This window comes from Leptonychotes weddellii, chromosome 8 (genome assembly GCF_054177405.1).
Source record: "Leptonychotes weddellii isolate Sample4059 chromosome 8, ASM5417740v2, whole genome shotgun sequence".
Taxonomy (NCBI): Eukaryota; Metazoa; Chordata; class Mammalia; order Carnivora; family Phocidae; genus Leptonychotes; species Leptonychotes weddellii.
Window position 1 is genome coordinate 110,474,482 of NC_138376.1, and position 19,861 is coordinate 110,494,342.

The 19,861-nt window shown below is 41.3% G+C and overlaps 1 protein-coding gene across 9 annotated transcripts in view; it reads left to right on the forward strand.

Annotated features, from left to right (window-relative positions):
* AIG1 (androgen induced 1) overlaps positions 1-19,861 on the forward strand; it is a 373,835-nt gene that overhangs the window by 214,797 nt on the left and 139,177 nt on the right. The window contains exon 4 of one of the 9 annotated variants that reach the window (XM_031037855.2): positions 15,975-17,376. The exons of the other annotated variants lie outside the window; for them this stretch is intronic. Coding sequence (XP_030893715.1) covers positions 15,975-16,004 — 30 coding nt within the window. The 3' untranslated portion in view covers positions 16,005-17,376. Of the gene's footprint in view, positions 1-15,974; positions 17,377-19,861 lie in introns of those variants that run through there. 9 annotated transcript variants of the gene reach the window in all.

The following is a 19,861-nucleotide window of genomic DNA, read 5'->3' on the forward strand; positions in this document are numbered from 1 at the left end:
GGCCTTTATGAGAATTTTGAGGGAAAGGTGGGAGGGGAACAAAGAATATCATTTTGTAACAGAGAAAAGTTTGGGGTGTGGACACCACTGGCTAAAGCCAAGCAGCTCCTGGTGAGGAGTTCTTCGGTCAAATAGACCTTGCCCTCCACCAACTACTACAAAGTAGTACAAATGAGGGGCCCCTGAGCGGCTCAGTCGTTAAGCATCTGCCTTCGGCTCAGGTCATGGTCCCAGGGTCCTGGGACTGAGCCCCGCATCGGGCTCCCTGCTCCGCCAGGGGCCAGCTTCTCCCTCTCCCACTCCCCCTGCTTGTGTTCCCTCTCTCACTGTGTCTCTCTCTGTCAAATAAATAAATAAAATCTTTAAAAAAAAAAAAAAGTAGTACAAACGGGCATCATGCCATGACTAAATGCACGTGTGCAGACCATCTGTCCTTAATGGCAAAGGACATGTGTACCCCGAAATTCTAGATATTGTAGCTTTCCTTTGAGGTAAAAAGTGATTTTCCTTGGCGTCTTCTCTAAAAAAACAAAAGTCTTAAATAGTTACTTATTTTATCACCATACCTGCTTATAATTGAGTTCCTAACTTTGCTTTCCCCTTTATGGTAGGAAACAAGCTACCTAGATTTATTTTTTCTCAAGATTGCCTGCTTTCTGAGGCCCTTTCTTCTTCTTCCCATCTGCTCTTCCACCATTTTGCTCCACAGCTCCCTTTTGGCTCCATTGATTTGTAATCGAAAAGACAGCATACCAATAAAGTTTTAGGGATTAAGGGTAGAACAAATGAACATAGAAATGTAAAATGGTGTTTTACAAATTTTATTTTACATTTAGATTTTCAAAGTAATATGCTGGCCATGCCACCTCCTTTTTAGGCTCTGGGAACTCCCAGCCTATGCTTACCCCCCTGAGCCAAATAATAGTAACTTAAATGTATATGGAATAGCCAGCGAGACTGGAGGCCGTGAGCGGAGGGAGGTGTTGATTGATGGAGGGGATGTCCATGAGTCTCACATTTGGGGGGTGCCTGCTCCAGGCACTATCCAACCCACTTGTCCCCAAAGCCCAGAAAGTGGCTGAAGCATGAAGTGATATTGATGACTGTCACCTCAGGGCATGGACAGTAGGGGTAACTCTGTCTGGCACTGCAGCCATCTCTGAAATCATTTGAAACCTAAATTTTAAAAACTATAGTTTCTTAAATCTTAAAACCAGGTTCTCAGATTATATGACTGTGGTTAATTCCTTTTGCTCCAATTACAGTTTAGGAAATTTGGGAATGATGGGTGATGGTTCGATGAGATAATAAAGAGGAAGGGCATATGAACCTTGTTTATGTAGCTGAGGAACCACCAAGAGGTGAATAAGTGCTATTTTTTCTCTATCATGTCCACAGTTTACCAAGGTAGTAAATCATTAGAAAAGTCTTTTTTTCTTTTTCTTTTTTTTTTACTTTTAAAAAAAAGGGACCTGTATTTTGAGTTAGGTGCTTCTGGGAAGCTAGCTGTCTGGCATCTGTCCATGGTGCTTGAGCACCAATGAGGATGTTCTGAAAACTACAAAACCCACCCCCCCCCCCAAAAAAACGCACCTATATGCAAACAATGAATCATGGAACACTACATCAAAAACTAATGATGTAATGTATGGTGCTTAACATAACATAATAAAATTAAATTAAAAAAAAAAACGCACCTCTGTGCAGCCTTGGGGTTGGGGATGGCAGGTGGGGAGTGAGCGTGGACTGCAGCATTAGAAGGAGAGGAAGAGCTGAACTATGACAGTTTTTCCCACTGTTAAAGTAAAACACTAGGCAAGTTGCCTTTTCCAAAGTTAAGAGATTTCTTTTCATGATCTCTTCACACAATGTGCACACTCATAAAAGAAGAAAAAGTAATTATGCTCTGGAAAACTGCATGAGATCAACTCCTGTTGCTTTCGTCAATTGTCTTCTTTCAGAGGTCAATTAAAGTGATTAATAGTAATAAGATGAGTATCCCTACAGGGTTTCCCAAAGAAAAGAGAAATTCCTTGCGATTGCCCCACCTGGTTGGGAGCATCAGATGCCTTTCAGGAGTTTTGTCTCAAAAGAGAAGGAAATTTTGATGGAGCACTGACTAGGTTTTGTCTTTACATGGAAAAAAATAATAATTTCTGGAGAAATAAAATAGGAAGGGAAAAAATAAATCTATCCAGCCAGTGTCACCTAGCTAGGTCCTCTTTTCCCTAACCTAGATTTTCCAAATGTTCTTTTGGGAATGAAGTGAATGAGGATTCCACAGACAAGTCCTGATTAAGATCTTTTTATCAGGGAAGATGGGATATAGATTAGACTTAACCTAATCTAACAGCATTGATAACAAGGTGGAACAGAAATACTTAGACTTTCATTTAGAAAGCAGCCTTTCACGACTGGTGGTAAATATTCTGTGATGCGTAACATGAGGAAAAACCAATTGGGAGATGAGGATGAAATGAACTTTAATCAGATTGGCTGAGGATGTGACAAACAGATTATTCTGTGCTGAGTTCAAATGCATTTCCCTTCCTGGAAGCGGAAAAATCAAAAACCAAATGAACAACAACAACAACAACAAAATGAGTTATTACTCCATAGCCCCGTATGCATGCATTCATTCATCAGTCATTAATTGAGGGCGTACTAAATGTTAGGTGGAGGGTGTCAGGGGTTTAGAAATGAATAATATATGATGCTGACTTAGGGTGCTGCAATTCTAGTGGCAGAAGTGGGTTAGGGAATGGTTACATCCAGGGTGAGGGGGGTAGGATTTGCCACGGACCCCCAAAAGACAGACTTTTCCTCGAATGGAATGCTGTGAGGTCGTTATTCCATACAAGACTTTTCTTTTTAATAGAATTTAGTGTTTTCTTCCATCATTGAAGGTGTCCATCAGGGCACATGTTACATGTACCTGTTTCTCCTTTGTTGGAAGAAGAGGAAAAATCTGTAATTTGTTTGGATACTTTTGCATTCAGCTTTGCATGTGGTTAGATTTTATAAAATCGTGGCAGGGAAAATAGGTGGGAAAGGTACATCATGTACAGTATTTTTCTGATTTGAAGCTAAGCCTGTACATGAGAAAGGAAATGTATCAAATCAGCTCCTGGAATGGAGAACAGTGGCCATTTTCTGCTACATACCTCCCCCAGGCTCTGCATTTTACTCTCCCTGCCCCCAGTACATTTTTATGTTCTTGTAACCAGTAAGCCCAAAAAGAAGTGTGACGTTTTCCCTGATGAGGATATTTTGGTTTACTCGATCCTGGGAAGCCTCTGTGGGTTTGACAGGTTGTGCCAGTTCTCAGGAGTAGAGCACGTATGGCTGGTGCCCCTCCTGGTGACCTTCGCGGCCATCTGGGCCGGGCCTGCTTCTGCCCGCTTAGCCCAGCAGGGCAGGGCCTCTGCCGGGAGGTTGCAGATGCTTCGCTCAGACCCTGCTTCCATGACTCACGCCATCTGTTGGTAATTTGTCGTTATTCTGGAGGAAGGGTTTTTGTAAAGGCCTCCATCTCTGGAGTCCCTCCATGAGGCGCACTATCTGACCAGTTTTCTGACACCGGCTACCCATCTGGGCCAGACCCCAGCACTGAGTCAAGCTGCCATGAATGTAACGATACTGTTCTTTGCACTTTAGAGAGCTTCGCACCAAGTTCCTGCCCCCTCTTGAGCGAGTTACGCTCTTTGTGGGACTTGTTTGAAGTTCAGCCAAGTTGGCAGCCATGGGGTTCCATTTTTACAAGCTCTAGCAGCAGTAGGCTGCAGTCCTTTGTGTCACCGGGCCATCTGCTCCGCTTTTTCCCCTCTCCAAACTGTAAGCAACATGAGCTACCTAAACCAAAAATGCACCCCCCCCCCAAAACATATTTGCGTCAAGTCATCCTAAATGACTGTTTTGTCTATTCGAAGCCACATTCGTTTCTCATATCTCCTTAAGAATTTTATTTTCTCCAAAAACTTAGACAATAGTAATTATGACTATATATTAATTTTTTCTACATACCAGTCACTGTGCTATATGTTTTATGTTCTCATAAAACCCAATGAAGGAGAAACCATTCCTATCCCTGTTTTTGTCTAGAAGGAAATTGGAGCTCAGACAAGTAACTTACCCATGACCATGCCACTGGTAAGTGATGAAACCTAAGTCTAAAGCCCACTGACGGACTTCTTAGTGCAAGACTTTTTTGTGTGTCCTTCCCCCGTCTTGATACTAATTATCCAATGCTTTGAGTTTCAGTGCCTTTGACTGAGGTCTCAAAAAAAGCATCACATGCCCATTGACAATTCCCATTCACCCATCAAAAAAAAATATTTATGGAGAATCTACTGTGTGCCATGTACCACGCTGAGCCCTGAGTAGCCAATTATGAAGAAGCCTTATTTCATGGAGCTTATAATATAGTTGGGGTTATATTTATTTATTTCACAAACCTTTATAACCAACAGCGTAGAGTCACTGTGCTAGAGGCTGGGGCTATAATGTCAAAAACAATACTACGCCTTAACTGTGTTACACTGGTGGTTCATCTTTCCAGTATGTCAGGACTCTCAGGAGTCACAGTTCTGGGATTAGGAATCAGAAGAGCTGGATGCCAGCACCAATGTTTAATGTGTGTGTCCTGGCCAAATCTTTGGACTTATCTCTCCCTTGGTTTCTTCATCTATTGAACAGATACCATGTAAATTTACCTCCAGCTCCGGAAAAGTCATTTCTACTGTAACTGAACTTGACTTTGAAAGAAGATTAGGGTTTAGAACTATGGGGAAAGAGAAAAGAAATAAATCTCAGTTCATAAGAAAAGCAGGAAAAACTTCAAGAATTATATTAAACAGAAAGCTTTTGGCTTCAAGTAACAGAAAACATGACCAGTGATTTAAAAAATCAGGAATTTATTTTCTCACATAAAAAGAAGGCAAAGGGTAAGTGTTTCTGTTGTTATTTCAGTTGCTCAATGATGCCCCCAAGGACCTAGTTTCTTTCTAGGTTTCCAATCTGCCACCCTTAGGATGGTGGCCTTTTATCCTCAAAGTTATTGCCTTGTGGTTACAAGATGGTTCCCCTTGTTTCCAGAATTATTTTCTTATAGTGATATCCAAAGCAAAAAGAAAGCCATAAGAGAAAAAGCCTTTCTCCCTACTGTGGCATTTTTGTTGTTGTTTCTGTTGTTTTTTTCACCCTGGAAAAAGAGTCATCCTTTTCTTTTTATCTCATTGGCTAGGACTCGGTAACACGTCAAGCCCCGAACCAATCATAATTAATCCTGGAGCTGAAGGTGGGGCTTTTGCTTTCTCTGAAGTCGGGGCCAGCTATAATATCTGAGTTGTTTTATAAGGAATAAAGGCTGTCTGTCATAGAGAGTTGGGTGGAAGCAGACACTATAGCAATGGTCCTTTAGCCCTAGAAAAGCCAAGAACACTTAAAGAAACTGCAACAAGTGGGAATACTCAAGATAATGCTAGGAAAGATCGATCCTAAAGAAAAACTTATGTTGTCCAAAAAGATCTTATGTTACCAGAGGAAAGAGTCTTTAGAAGGGAAATGTAGGGGATAAAATTTCCACTAAGAGACATGAACTCCTCATGACTGGCTTGTATTTGGAATCGAGAAGGACCAGTTACAACGTCCCTTTCATCTTAAATTTGGACACTGTAGACGTAATTAACAAGGCAGATTGACATTCAGTGTGGCAGCCTGAATGAACCTTGATCTTCCAAAAGCTTTTATTGAACTGGGCACTAAGATACAAAGTTGAACAAAATGCAGCCCACTCACAGGCAAAAATTATATAGTCTTACACATTTTCAATTGAAATGGTAGTACAATGAATGCCTTACTAGAGGTATACACACAATATAGTTGGAACACTGAGAAGAGACTTGCCAATTCTTGGAATGGAACAAATGAGGGTGTGGGGAGAATGTAGAACGGAAATGACATTTGAGCTGAACTCTGAAGGGAAAAAAAGAGGCATCCAGATTTGAAACACAGGAGAAGGGCAATCTAGTCCAAGGGAATTATAACAGAAGTTAAAGTCCTCTGAGTGTTTTTTAGCAGATATTTAGTATTAACACTTTCAGGACCCAAGGAACCAACAACGCTTACACCCACTACTTGGAAAACCAGTGCTCTTTTTCTTTGTTGAGATAGACTGTGGTTGTAGCCTCAGAATGTTGAGGTTGTGGATGCTTATCTATGGCTGCTTGCTGGTGAGCTGAGAAGCCCCCTTGGCAGGGACAGGAGGAATGAATGGAGGAAGGACCATGTGTTCAACTCCCCACCTCTGTTACCATGTGATCTTGTTTCCCTCACATCTTTCCACTTCCACATCCATATTTATGAACCCATCTTACCCAGTAAACTTCACCTCCTTAACAGTGGGGTGTGTGTCCTTACATCTTTGTCTTTCCTGTGCTCTAGCACAAGACCTGACATGCTATCAATGTTCAAAACATGGATGTTGAACAAATGGATGATTGAATAAATGAAGGGAGGAGTTGGCCAACGGTGACCTATATGTTTGGCCATGTAGGCAACTGGAACTTATCAAGTACTCTCCTAACTTCACTGTATTAACCATATCTGGCTCAGGATGTTTTACCTGAGTAGAATTGTAAAATGTGTCAATAGGTTGGGGATAAAGGCAGGACTCCCTATCTTTAGGTATGTGTAACATATGAGGGTCTGATGGAACTGAGCTACTACCTAAGCCCACTCACAGCGGGCAAAGAGTTGAAATGTGCAAGGAGCAAACATTTATTCAAACTACTCATGAAAAGAATCCTGATGTAGGGGGTGAAATGATAGACTCTAGCCACCCTCATGGGTTTGAATGTCAGCTGCACTGCTTCCTGGTTGTATGACTTTGGGCAAATCACTTAATCCCTCTGTGCCTCAGCTTTCTCACCTACAAAATAGGAATGGAAATAGTAACCACCTCAGAGGTTGTTATGAGGATTAAATGAATATGTGTGTGTTGTTTTATATTACTATGTGCCTGGCAAATAGTGGATACTCTACAAATGTCAACTACTTGAGCTTCAAAACAACCCTAGGAAATAAATAGTACTTTCACACTTAAAGCTTAGAGAAATTAAATGAGGATCAGGATCTCCTAGGTCACATAAGTAGCAAGTGACAGAATCGGGATTGAAATTTAGATCTGACACTACAACCCCTGTTGTAAGAAATTTGAATGACCACAAATAGATTGCTAGTAACAATCTATGGACCTTAACAAGGCTAGATAGGAGCTCAGGTTTCCATAAAGATTTTTTTCTTTAACAAACCTGGTATTTCTGCATAAAACACATAAACCGCAGACACCACTTCCTCCCTAGGATCATAAAATTATGGAATCACAGATCTGAGCCATCAATCACAGCTCCTCACCTCTGGACCCACAGCTGGGAGACATTTCCTAGCACTTAAAACTATCTGAGGTAAAGGAGCATGCTTTTTTAAATTTCCAATCTTGTATGAAACCAAATTTTTATAAAATACAACAAAACATTGATTACTAGAAAAAGAAAACAAAAAACAAACAGCATTCAAACACCAAATCTTGCATTACATTCAATGGGCAAATTGCTTTAGAAGTTTCTAGATGGTTATTCTCAATTCCTGTACTTATCTTTTCATGGATCTGTACCAACAGCCAGTCACTTGTCCATAGACCACACTCTGAGTGTCTTGACTGAAAGGACTTCCATGAAGAGTTAGTTACCCCTGAAGCAGAAATCTTACACATTCCTATTCGCTCTTCGCTTATAAGGAAGTTACTCAGATTTCTAGATTTTCCTATACAAACATTGACCTAATGTTTGCAAAGCCCCCTGGAGAACTTCAACCCATCCTCAGAGGGTATTGGAAGAATGCTCTAAAGAAAATTAAAAACAAACAAATAAAAAAAATCGCAGCCTCAGCAGTGGATCTTTTCCTGGGCACAAGGAAGATATTAAAGTCACTTTTAACAAAGGGTTGAGAGAACTCCTGAAAGACAGACCCTGGGCATACTTCAGAAACACTATTTTAGCACAGAACTAGTCCACATGCCCAAGGGGAACCCCCAGGCCTCATGAATGAGACGGAGCCATTTTAGAGTCATGTGGAGCCTTTTTACCCCTCAGCCTATATTCCTTGCTCAAACTAAACTTTCTTGACAACTTTTCCATCAGATCCAAACTCCTATTTGGACTGTCACCATCTTCCCACTTCTGGGGTGGGGCATTAAAAGACAGAAAGAAAGGAGCCAGGCAAAGAGAATTTATTACTGTGCAGCCCTGCTGTTACATCTCCTATCAAAGCTCCACTTTATATTTCATTTCCTTTTATTTTTGTTCAGCAAACATTTCCACTGTGCTGGAAATGTTTCGAACTCTGCTAATCCTCACAATGACCCTATGAGATAAGTTCTATTGTTCTCCCCATTTTACAGATGAGGAAACAAAAGTACAGAGCATTTAAGCCATATCCCAAGGTCACACAGCTGGGCTTTTGTCTGTGTCAACATATTTCCTCCTCTGGGGTAAAAAGGAAAAGTAGAAAGAAGGGCTTAGGATGAGCAGGAGTAATAGCAGTCTGAGGAGAACTGAGAATTCCCAAGACTTCCAGCATGAGAAAGCATCCAAATCTCAGAAATAATAGAAGGGGATTCGAGCCACAGTAAGGGAAGACAAATTTAAGTGAGTGGTAGGATTGGTACATAATATGAGAAAAGAAAACCAAAATCATATATATCATAACAAACTCACATCAAAGGACATAATAATACATCTGTAACAATAACTATAAAGATAGAATTGCAATACTTTTTTAAATCTCTACTATAGGGTGGCTTATATATGTACCTTTGTTCAATCTTCCACAACCCTAAGAGAAAGAGAGTATTACCCCCATTTTTCAGATGAAAAAGTTAAAGCTACAAAGAGTTATAATGAATTGCTCAGAGTCGTACAGCTACTGATTGGCAGAGCCAAAATTTCCTATCGAGTTCTACCTTGACTCCAAATCATAGGCCATTTTTACTTGCCGTACAATCAAAGTTAGTGACCCCATGACATCGAGGAATGGATTAAGAGAATTCTAAATCTGTGTGCTAAGTCAATATGTGTCCAAGAAGTCAGCACTATGGCACCTACAGATAAAACTAAACTAGTTATTTGTTGCTTTCAATTGGGAAAACCCAAGAAAGATAAATCTAGCCACCCATTAACTAGATACAGAATGCTTCCATTTCATGCAAGTGGTAATGTCATATGCACATTGCAAGAGGAATATGTGTGATATGATGGCTGAGACTATGACCTTACTGAAACTCCTGGGGTATCTGTCTCTCTTAGACCAGGTTGTGTGTGGTCTGTGGAAGACATCATGTTATTGAGCCTGACTCCTATCTGATGCCCTGGAATGGATGACCCACTAGGGTTATTGGGTTCTGCCAACATTATTTCCATCCTAGATCTACATAAAGTTCGTTGGCAGACAGAGTTGGTTCCTGAGACCAGACCGGAGGGTGTTTTTATTACTCCACAGGGCTTGTATCAATTCATGCCCTTCCTTTTACAATGAGCTTGGGTCCAGCTTCTTTTCAGCTCTTGATAACAATCAGTTGATTGTGTGGCAACAGTTGCAGTTGTATATGTTGATGCTAAGCCTTATTGAGTGCAGAATTGGAATTCTATCTAGGATATTCACAGTTTATCTAAAGCATTTCAAGAAGATAATAAAAGCCAAATAATTCCAGGATGGGTCAGAAAGAGCACTATTCTTGGAATGCCAAGTGAAATTGTGAAAATAGCATTGGTAGGAGTTCCAAAAAAATAAATAAATAAAAGGAAGCCCATGCATTCTTGAACTTGGCAAGGTACTTACCCATAATTACATACTTGCTTGGAACCCTAGTCTTATCTCTCTTTGAATGACCTCCCAGTTAAAAATAACCAGATAAAGTATCCTAGATTCCAAAATGCCCAGAATCTTTTGACCAGGTGAAGTCTCATCTTTCCAGATGTCTGATGTTAAGTCACCCGAGATGAACTTGTACATTTTATTTGGTAAAACAGTGGTAACAGGGGTATTGGTAAAGTATGGATATAAGACAGTGGAGGAAGAAGACTTTCTGTACTTGCTTAAGAGGAGAAATTATTCAATATTGCCAGCTGACTGTGGTTCAGAGTATTGCCCTAGACCACTGCCTTACTGTTACTGAGAATACAATAAAAAAAGAAATGCCCCCGAGTGTGGAGGGAAAGTGGGATTTAATAGATGGAGATTCTGGAAAGAGTTGAGGTTAAAGGAGAATAAAACAGCAACAGGCATTTATCATGGATGCTTGCCAGGCTCATCTGTGACTGGATGTCCATTTGGTTTGAACCAGAAAGTATACTCTGTGCACACAACAGGCATTATCAAGCTTCCCCCTCTATGGGGATGTGTGCATGTGGCACTCATGTCTCAGCTCTCCCCTTCTGCTCTCAACACAGACACAGCTAATCAATCACAATGCTCTTCTCTACCGTACCAGGATTTGGCATCAAAATCCTTCCCACCCTAGTGCTCTGGCGATCCTCCCAAGCCACGACAATTGGCACATGCATCGAAACCTCTTTGCTTTCTCTGCTCCGCGCTGGTAAAGCAAAGATGAATAAAACAGCATCTGACCTCAAACAGTTCTCAGACTATTGAGGGAAACAGACCTAGCAACAGTGGCTTACAAAATTGCAAGATGAAATAGCAGGATTATACATTCCGTGGTGTGGGAACACAGAAGAAAGAGTAGCTGTCTATTCCTGAAGGAGTGCTTCCTGGAGGAAATGAATATGAATGAGGTTAGGAGGAGGAGAGAATTCACTTCTCAGTCAAGGTGGGATAGGCCTGGGAGCTCTAAAATAGCAAGGCCTATGAAGATGTTTTCTCAGCCTAGGGTCTGAGTGGCAGAATAGCAAGGAGTGGGAGTGGGAGGCAGGCCTCAGGTCAGGAGCTGCCCCCCCTTGATCACCAGGTAAGAGCTTAAGGATTTTTTTGGCAAAAAAACTCCCAGTCTGAGGTATGTGGATTCCTTGAGGGAATCATTAAATGACCCCATGAGTCCCCCATACACTGCGTAGCCTCTGAACACGTGGTAAATGCTTCACATAGGTATATACTCTCATGATGTCACTGCTAAGAACTCACAATGTACTTGGAGCAGAAGAGTCAGGAAAAAGAAGGCTTTCCCCCTCAACAGTTTAACCTGAAGTGCCACACACAAAACACTGTGGGCTTAAAGGGACCAGATGGACAATTGATTTAATTGTGAAAATTCCCGTACAAGCTGGGAAAAGGTGGGGAGTTTGGAAGAGTCCTGGCATCTGAACATGTATTCAGGGGCTTTTATGATCTGTTACATAATCAGGTTACTTCTTTTTTTGAAAAACGTATAAATTCAGTTTGGGTTCACAAGCTCATAGCTTATATATACCACTATAGCCTTTTCCTGGCAAACCAGAGTCCTTGAACTTAGGTTCCAACTCTGAGAAGTCATTATATTTAAATAAATACTCAACAAAGGAAACATGCTTAGCCATTAATCTGACTAATAGGTCGATTTTGAAAGAAGAAACAGATATACAATGGAATATTACTCAACCATTTACGTTGACATGGATGCAACTGCTGGAGGGTGTTATGCGAAGTGAAATAAGTCAATCAGAGAAAGAGAATTATGTGGTTTCACTCACATGTGGAATATAAGAAATAGCACAGAGGATCATAGGGGAAGGGAGGGAAAACTGAATGGGAAGAAATCAGAGGGAAAAACACAATGAGAGACTCTTGACTCTGGGAAACAAACTGAGGGTTGCTGGAGGGGAGGTGGGTGCGGGGATGGGGTAACTGGGTGATGAACATTAAGGAGAGCATATGATGTGATGAGCATTGGGTGTTACATGCACCTGATGAATCATTGAACATTACACCTGAAACTAATGATGTATGTGTTGGCTAGTTGAATTTAAATTTAAAATAAGAAGAAGAAACAGTTGGTAACATTGTTATCACTAAATTAGCATCATTAAGGATCAGTGACCAGTGGCTTTTAGTTGGGGGGTAGCACCTCTCAAAGCCCAGGTAATAAACAAAGCTTCTGGATTTATTCTTCAAAACATTGAACATTAGCCAGTCCTCATTCCCCAAGTTAATATTATAATAATCTCTTACATTTGTATAGGATAGTTGGCAAATCACTTTCTCTCACCTACATTATATCATTTGGTGTCCACAATAACCATTCGATGTAGATGGAAAAGTATTATTAAACCTATTTTAGTGGTAAGTATTGCCGTTATCCAGGATATGGATTTATTTTTTTAATAGATAACCCAAAAGAAAGGAAGGAAGGAAGGAAGGAAGGAGGGAAGGAAGGAAGGAAGGAAGGAAGAAAAGCCAAATACCTATACAAACAGAATAAAACAGAAGATTGAATAATTATCTATAGTGAGAATTTGGGGACAATTAAGTGTTTCAGTGCTTTCCTATCCCATGCCAGTTAAGTCATAGAAGGGTTACCCAGGTTTATGAGAGTCCTGTAATACTTTTCAAGGTGAGTTGGCACCCCAAAGATGAACCAAGGGAACCTAATAACAGACTGGGTCCCATGGCAACCAGGCAGCATGCAATTTGAGGAATTATCCCAATTTGAAACATTGCTATTAATAGCACATGTTCATAAGTACAAAATGTACCGGAAAGCATGAAGAATGAAGTCAAATTTGTAAGACACTGAAGAAAAGGGAAGGAGGTTAAAATGAATAAGACCAGGAAGAAGAAAGGGAAGAGGCGCTAGTTGCCGGGGAGAGGTGAAGTTGAGGGCGTGTAATTAGTCTGATCCACCAAATGAGAGAAATTGCAGGAATTATTGTCAATTCTTTTTCTAGACAGCATTTTGATATATGCAGCAGCAAAGTGTACTGAAATGGCATCTATTTATACAAAAGTAGTAAAAAAAAAATGAACACAGCTTCTACAGAAGATTTTAAGTGTGTAGAGTTTCATGGTGATTTGATTTTTTCCCCCTGAGGGCTCTGCCCTAAATTTACTGCTTCTCTCATTTTATTGATACTATAATGGAATTTGATACACTCTAATTCAGAAACCAAAATGCTTATTCATTTCATATGTCAGTAGAAAACCCAATCAAGAATAAATATTGCCCCTCCCAAAGCTACAGTCCTACAGAATGATAATTGCTTTAAAAAAGAATAAACAAGTTTGAGATGAGGGTCCTCTTCTTTGCTACCAGCCAATGAAGGAGTTTTTGAAATGGGGCTCTTCATCCATATTTCTCCTATAGAATTGTTTGGATGACTCTATCCTGCAAGGAAGAACACTGGGAGATAACCGTTGCTCCCATTTATTGATCACTTTGCATGGGTGCTTGCAAACATCATCTGTAATCCTTATAGCTGTGTAGTCGATAAACAACTTCAGCAGAGGTATTTTATGGAGCAGTCTAGCCTAACAGCTAGAAGCATAAGCTTTCAGAAATATGAGTCTGTGTTCAAGTCACAAAGAACACGGTTTAAGTCCTAGCTTCTGCTTACAAACTGACTAACAGGTTAGTTACTGAACCTCTCTAAGTTTCTTTTCATTTACTCTTAGAGTTCATTGGGAATTCAGATGATCCATTTGAGTGCCACACAAACTGGCGCTTAGTACATGTTTATTTAAAAAAATGATTTGTTGATGTCTGTGTGTGACGTTCATAAAGCAATAGCCAACATTTACTGAGCACCTTATATACCATGCACTGTTCTATGTGTTTTACATATCAGAATTTGTAATCCTTCCAACAAGTCCATGAGGAAATGCAGAAGCTTCAGCCACTATGAGAATTAATAAACCACAAAACTAGAGGCAACAGTGTTCACACAAGACCATCCTCTCTTTTGATATCATTTGCAAGTTCACAGGGTCTCAAAACCATCCTCAGGTTCAAAAATCTGCTAAAAGGGCTCACAAAACTCACTGAATGTTGTCATATTGATGATTGTGGTTTTTTACAAGAATAGAGATTAAAGTAAGCCAAAGGAATAGGCATATAGAGCAGTGTCCAGATAGATCCAAATAATGGAGTTTCCAATTGTCCTCCCCCCGTGGACCTACGGATGGCACCAATTCCTCTCTGTGAGGCTGTATGACACCCATGCGTGGAATCTCATCAACCAGGGACGTTCACGTGAGCCTCTGGTGTCCAGAGTTTGCACTGGGGCTCACTCACTCACTGCTATGTGCCATCACATGGCTAACTTGTAGTCTCCGGGTCTTTGTGGAGGCAGAACTGCTACCACGTGGCCCGAAACCCCCATCATAAAATCACATTGTTAGACTGTTTGGTGGCCAAAGCTCCTGGGCAGAAACACTCCTGTCTGGCAGGTTATTCCAAGGGTGTAGGGAGCAGCTCCTAATAGCTGAGAGCAAAAGCCAGACCTCTCTTTGAGTAGGTTAAGTCTTCACTATTAGCGTACCCATTTTATAGATGAAGCAAATGAAATGCAGAGAGGTTAAGAAACTTGCCAAAATACTCCTAGGTGGGAAGCAAGAGAGCCAGGGTTCAGATCCAGGCAGTCTTTCTCTAGGATCTGTAAACATCCCTCTTTGCTACCTACAGATATGTTAATTGACTCTCCTGGGATCAGACTGCTGATAAATGGTAGGACCTGATTTTGAACGAGGGTGGATCTGGTTCAAGAGTTCTTGGTTTTTCTGTGTTCCTCTGTCTTTCCCTTGCAAAAACACAAGAGGCCCACTGACCACTGTCTAAAGTGCTCTTGCTTCTTACACCCCTGAAATAAGTGAAGTTGCTAATAACCCTCACTGAGTTCTCCCTCTAGCACAGTTAGCCATGCTGAGCATCGGTGTCGGTCTCAAAAGGAAAATGCTCCTTTGTGATCTCCTGGGAGTGACTATTAAGAGTCAATGGAGTTTTTATGAGTCTTGAAAATAGTATTATCTATGAAGCTAATAGTTCTGTATTATTTCTTCACGGGGAAAAAAAAAAAAAGTGCTACCAGGACTTACCAATATATGCATGCAAGTTTAAAGCCAAGTCTTTATGAAGGAAGAGTTAGAGTCACCTGTTTGCATATAGTTCATCACAATGGCACACGTAAGAGACATTTGTCCTTACATATTCTTGAAGGCACAGTTTCATGTCTTGGGCAGCTGTCTCCAGTACGCTGAAATTTAAGATGTAATTACAGATACAGGTTACAACTTGTTCCTTTAAAAACCCGAACTTTGTTGTTTGTCAAGCCTGAATGGTTGTGAGGGGAGAAGTGGGAAGAGATCCGCACCTCCCCCCACACCACCCTCCAGAAGAGCTTTTCTGAGTAACCACTGCAAACAGAGAAAGATCATTGAGGAAAACCAAAGGGGTGGCATCTCCCACCCACAGATCATGCTGGTGTCCGAGGAAACAAGCTGTGTGAGTTCAGTCAACTGACCCTGAATCGAGGCAAAAAATAAGCGTAACTTTCCTCCACATCCTACGGTCCCCTTCCATTAGTTGAATGCCTCGTTAATCAGAATCTCCCAGAATAAGGTTTAAGCAACTATATAAATATATATATATACATATATATACATATACATATATTTTTAAGTTCCACAGAGATTCTGAAACACAGAAAATGTCAAGAATGTAATAGACCTGAAATTATGTCACCATTGAAAAACTGGAATTTGTGAAATGTGTGGAACAGGACAACCTATCATCTATACTCATTTCAGCATCCACATTCATTCCCTTTAAGGGAAATGAGATGACCAACACCCGCGTATTTAATTTTGGCTTATAAGAGGGGTTGATAGTGTTAATTGAAAGTTAAGCACATAATTATATAATATACATGTGTTTAAAATTAGGGCACATTTACCACAAAGTAATTTAATTACCATTTCTAAATACATTGCAGTTTTTGAAGTGTTTTCACACTGTATGTTAATGACCACAACTGAGGGAAATCATGAAGCCACTTCCAGGTATGGAGATGTCCTTTGATGACTGGCATTTCTTCTATGGGGGCAAATGGTCGGTTTGAAGCCATTTCCTATCACGCTGACAGAATAATCAGGTACTAAGTATTTTTTGGCACCAATGGGATATGCAGGCTGGGTTTCAAGTTATTCTCAGTTGTGAGAATGAAACCAGGAAGGGTTACTGAAGCTCACGTGGATGCAGTAGGAGGATATGTGGTAACCTACCCTTCCCTGTAAGGGAAGACATGAAACCACCTCACAGAGACGCGAACGTGGGTCATTGTTAGAGCCAACCCTGGACGGAAGCGCCTTTCATCTGACAGTAGTTCTGGAAACCCGACAGCAGCTCTGATAGCCTCTTAAGTTCAATACTCAGCCCTTCTATAACCGCCTCTCTGTCTACCAGCTTGGACTTCCTATTCCACGACGACAGCATGGTTCCTGCTGTTGTTACAAACTACCTTTCATAGTTTCTAGGATCTCATGGCTTCTGCTTCCTGCCTTCTTCCTGTGTCTTTTGCTTCAGCCCACCCTACTGTTTGTTAATGCTCTTTATGTGTCTCCCATTTAAAGCCGGGGCCGGTGGTCATGATCCCATATGATGCAGCTCCGTTGGGCATATATTGCAACAGGCAGGTCATCCTCAGGGCCACTACCTGCCTATAGTAGGCTGTCTTTGATCAAGCACTGGCTCCTTGTCCAGCTGGCTTTAACCAGGAAAGTCAAGTCATGGGATAGACAGCATGACAAGCCATGCATAAGAAATCCCTTAGAAAAAGGAAAGTGAGCGTGGCAGGCACCATGGGGCTTCTCAGAGAGCACTGTGGCCTGTCCAAAACAAGGTGAGCCATACCAGTTGAACCCCAGACCTTGTCCCCTTTCTGGCCCAGCTCTCTGTGTGCCCTATGCACAGGCCCTGGGCTTTCATCATTCTTTTCCACCAATGGGATAACCTGTGTCTTCTTTTCCCATCAAGGTTGTCTCTGGAATAGGAGGCAGCTCTTTATATTCCTCCCTGAAATAACTCAGTGGTTTTTCTGTTTTAAATGTTTTCTTGCTAATTACCATGATTTGAGGAGGGGCTAACTGGCATGCCAAACATGGGGGAAGTTACAAATCTCAAAGGCATTCCGTGAGTAAGTTTATTTTGAAATGTAAAAAAAAAAAAAAAAAAATTTGACAGATAATAAGTCTATGTCTTAATCTCCAGAACCTGTGAATATTGCCTAGTATGGCAAAAGAGTGGTTATTAACTTAATGCGGCAGAAAGATGTGATTGCTTAAGGATCTGGGAAGGAGGGGCTTCTCTTGGGTCACCAGGGTCGTCTACGAGGAAGGCGGTGGGAGAGGCTTCTCTTGGGTCACCAGGGTCGTCTACGAGGAAGGCGGTGGGGGAAGAGGCAGACATGCTGAACAGGAGGAGGCAGCATGACCACAGGGCCAGGGACTGCAGTAATGCAGCCCCAGGCCAAGGAATGCCATCAGCTTCTAGATGCTGGAAGAGGCGGGGAAGGGGGCTGCTCTGGAGCCTTTGGACGGACTGCCTCCCCAACCAACTTTAATTTCAGATTTTTAGCCTTCGGCACTGTGAAAGAATAAATTCTCCTTGCTTTAAATCACCCATTTTATGGTAATCTTTATAGAAGCCTTAAATGTTCCATGGAAGTTTCCAGAGTTCTTGTCTTGAGAACCAGCCTATCAGATGCTATTTTTTTACAAACGAGGGTGGATTTTGGCCTGAGGTGGGTTCAGGATAGCCCAGCGGCAAGCCTTCCGGAGGTGGCCAAAGGGCCAGCCAGCTCTGTGAGTGGGACTGCTCTGCGCATGCGACAGGTGCTTCATACCGTGTTGAATGGGTACATGAATTCCCCAGATGAAGTCCTCCTAAACGGTTTTGTTTTGTTTTTTAACTTTCTGATTCTATGCACCCAAATGACCCCTCTGGCCCCAGATCACACTGCATTTTAGAGCTGCTGCTTTTCAGGCCCTTTTTCTCCCCCCCCTCCTGGCCCCGTCCCCGGCCTTTTGTAGTTCTTTCCACTGTTCTTCCTTCCACCACCTACATACACACTCTGGATAAGAAAGGCAGGCGGCCCTCCCTCTTGTTCCCTTTAAATGAAGCAAACTGTTGTTTCTGAAATAAACCCCATTACAGCTTCTTTCCATTTTTGTTCTCCCTCCCTGCAACTCTAAAGCTTAATCAAACTCCATCCCCACAGATAGAACTTTCTCCTCTTTGGAACTTTCATGCCACCTTATCCCTTTTCTGTATCACTTATTTCTCTCTTGAAAACCAGATATTTACATGTATGCCTCCCCTTCTGGGGCAGACTTAAGAGTGCTCGACCGTCAGGTTCATCCTTCTCTCAAAGCATAGTCCAGGAAGACAACAAATACTGGATCACTGAATAGGTAGAAAATGGGGGGAAATGGGGAGGTTCAACGAGAGTGGAGAAATTTTGTGATAAAACCCTTAATGTGCTAGGAAGTTATAAGGTAAAAAAAATTATTTTGAAGCAACATTGAAGGCCCAGTTGAAATGGTAGTGGACTAGTCTGAACTTCTATGGGTAAAATCAAAATGTTTAGATGAATCTACATTTGCTTTCTTAGTTTTTTTTTTTTTTCTATTGCTCTATAACGAATTGCCAGAAACTTAGCAGCTTAAAACCACATACATTCATCATCTCACAGTTTCTGTAGGTCAGGAGTCCAAACGTGGCTTAGCTGGGTCGTTTGCTTTAGGGTCTCTTGCAGGGTGCTGTGAATGCGTCAGCCAGGGCTGAGTGGGGAAGGATCTCCTTCTAAGCTCATGTGGCTGTTGGCAGGATTCAGTTTTTTCAGGGCTGTTTGACTCAGGGCCTCAGTTTCTAACTGGCTCTTAGCCGGAGGAGACCCCCTCAGCTCTTGCCATGTGGGCCTCCCCAACATAGCTACTTGCCTTATCAAAGCTAGCAAAACAGAAGTCCCAATCTTATCTAGCCTAGTCATAGAAGTAACATGCCATCTACTTTACCATATACTTCAGTTAGAAGCAAGCCAGTAAGCCAGCCTATCCTCAAAGGCACGAATACCAGGAAGCTGGGATCATGGAAAACACATCTTAGGGTTGTCTACCACATCTGGTAACTACCATAGGCATTCTTAGGTATTTTTAAGTATTTTGAATGGGTCAGGTTCCAAATAGTTATTTCTTGCTCAGTTGGATATAGAATTTAGTCTGTTTTTCTTATATAAATGGAATTAGATTCCTGGATTTACCACCAGGTAAGGGTCCTCTGACCCAGAACATACCACGTATCATGTTAACCAAATTACTTTAACTAACATTTTGTTTATTATCAAATTTTAAAAATATATTAAATATGTTTTAAAGTATTACACTTATTAAAATAACACTCATTGTTATTCTCTGAGGATACGCTTCCCAAATGTCAAGTTGAGATGCTGGGACAAATTGTCCAGTTAACAGATCTTCAGCATAGCCATGTAGGGAAGTTAGGAGTCCTGTACTTCTGCCATCAGGAGCTCATTAACTATTTCACACTAAGTATATGAACAGATTATTTCCAAGCAAAATATTTATCCACAAGCTGATGTTTATCGATGATGCATTTACTGTAGTCATTCTAGGAAATCCGTGATATTTGTGCTGAAAATCTAAATGTTTCAACAGGGACAGTAAATTATTTTCAGAGTCTTTCATAATGTGTAATTCAAGGAACCATTTCAAATCATTTTTAAATTCTTAAGACTAAACAAGTCTTCCACTGCAGCAGTCCCCTGTGCTGATGTTCCTGGTCCTGGTTTGTTTACGCTAAATC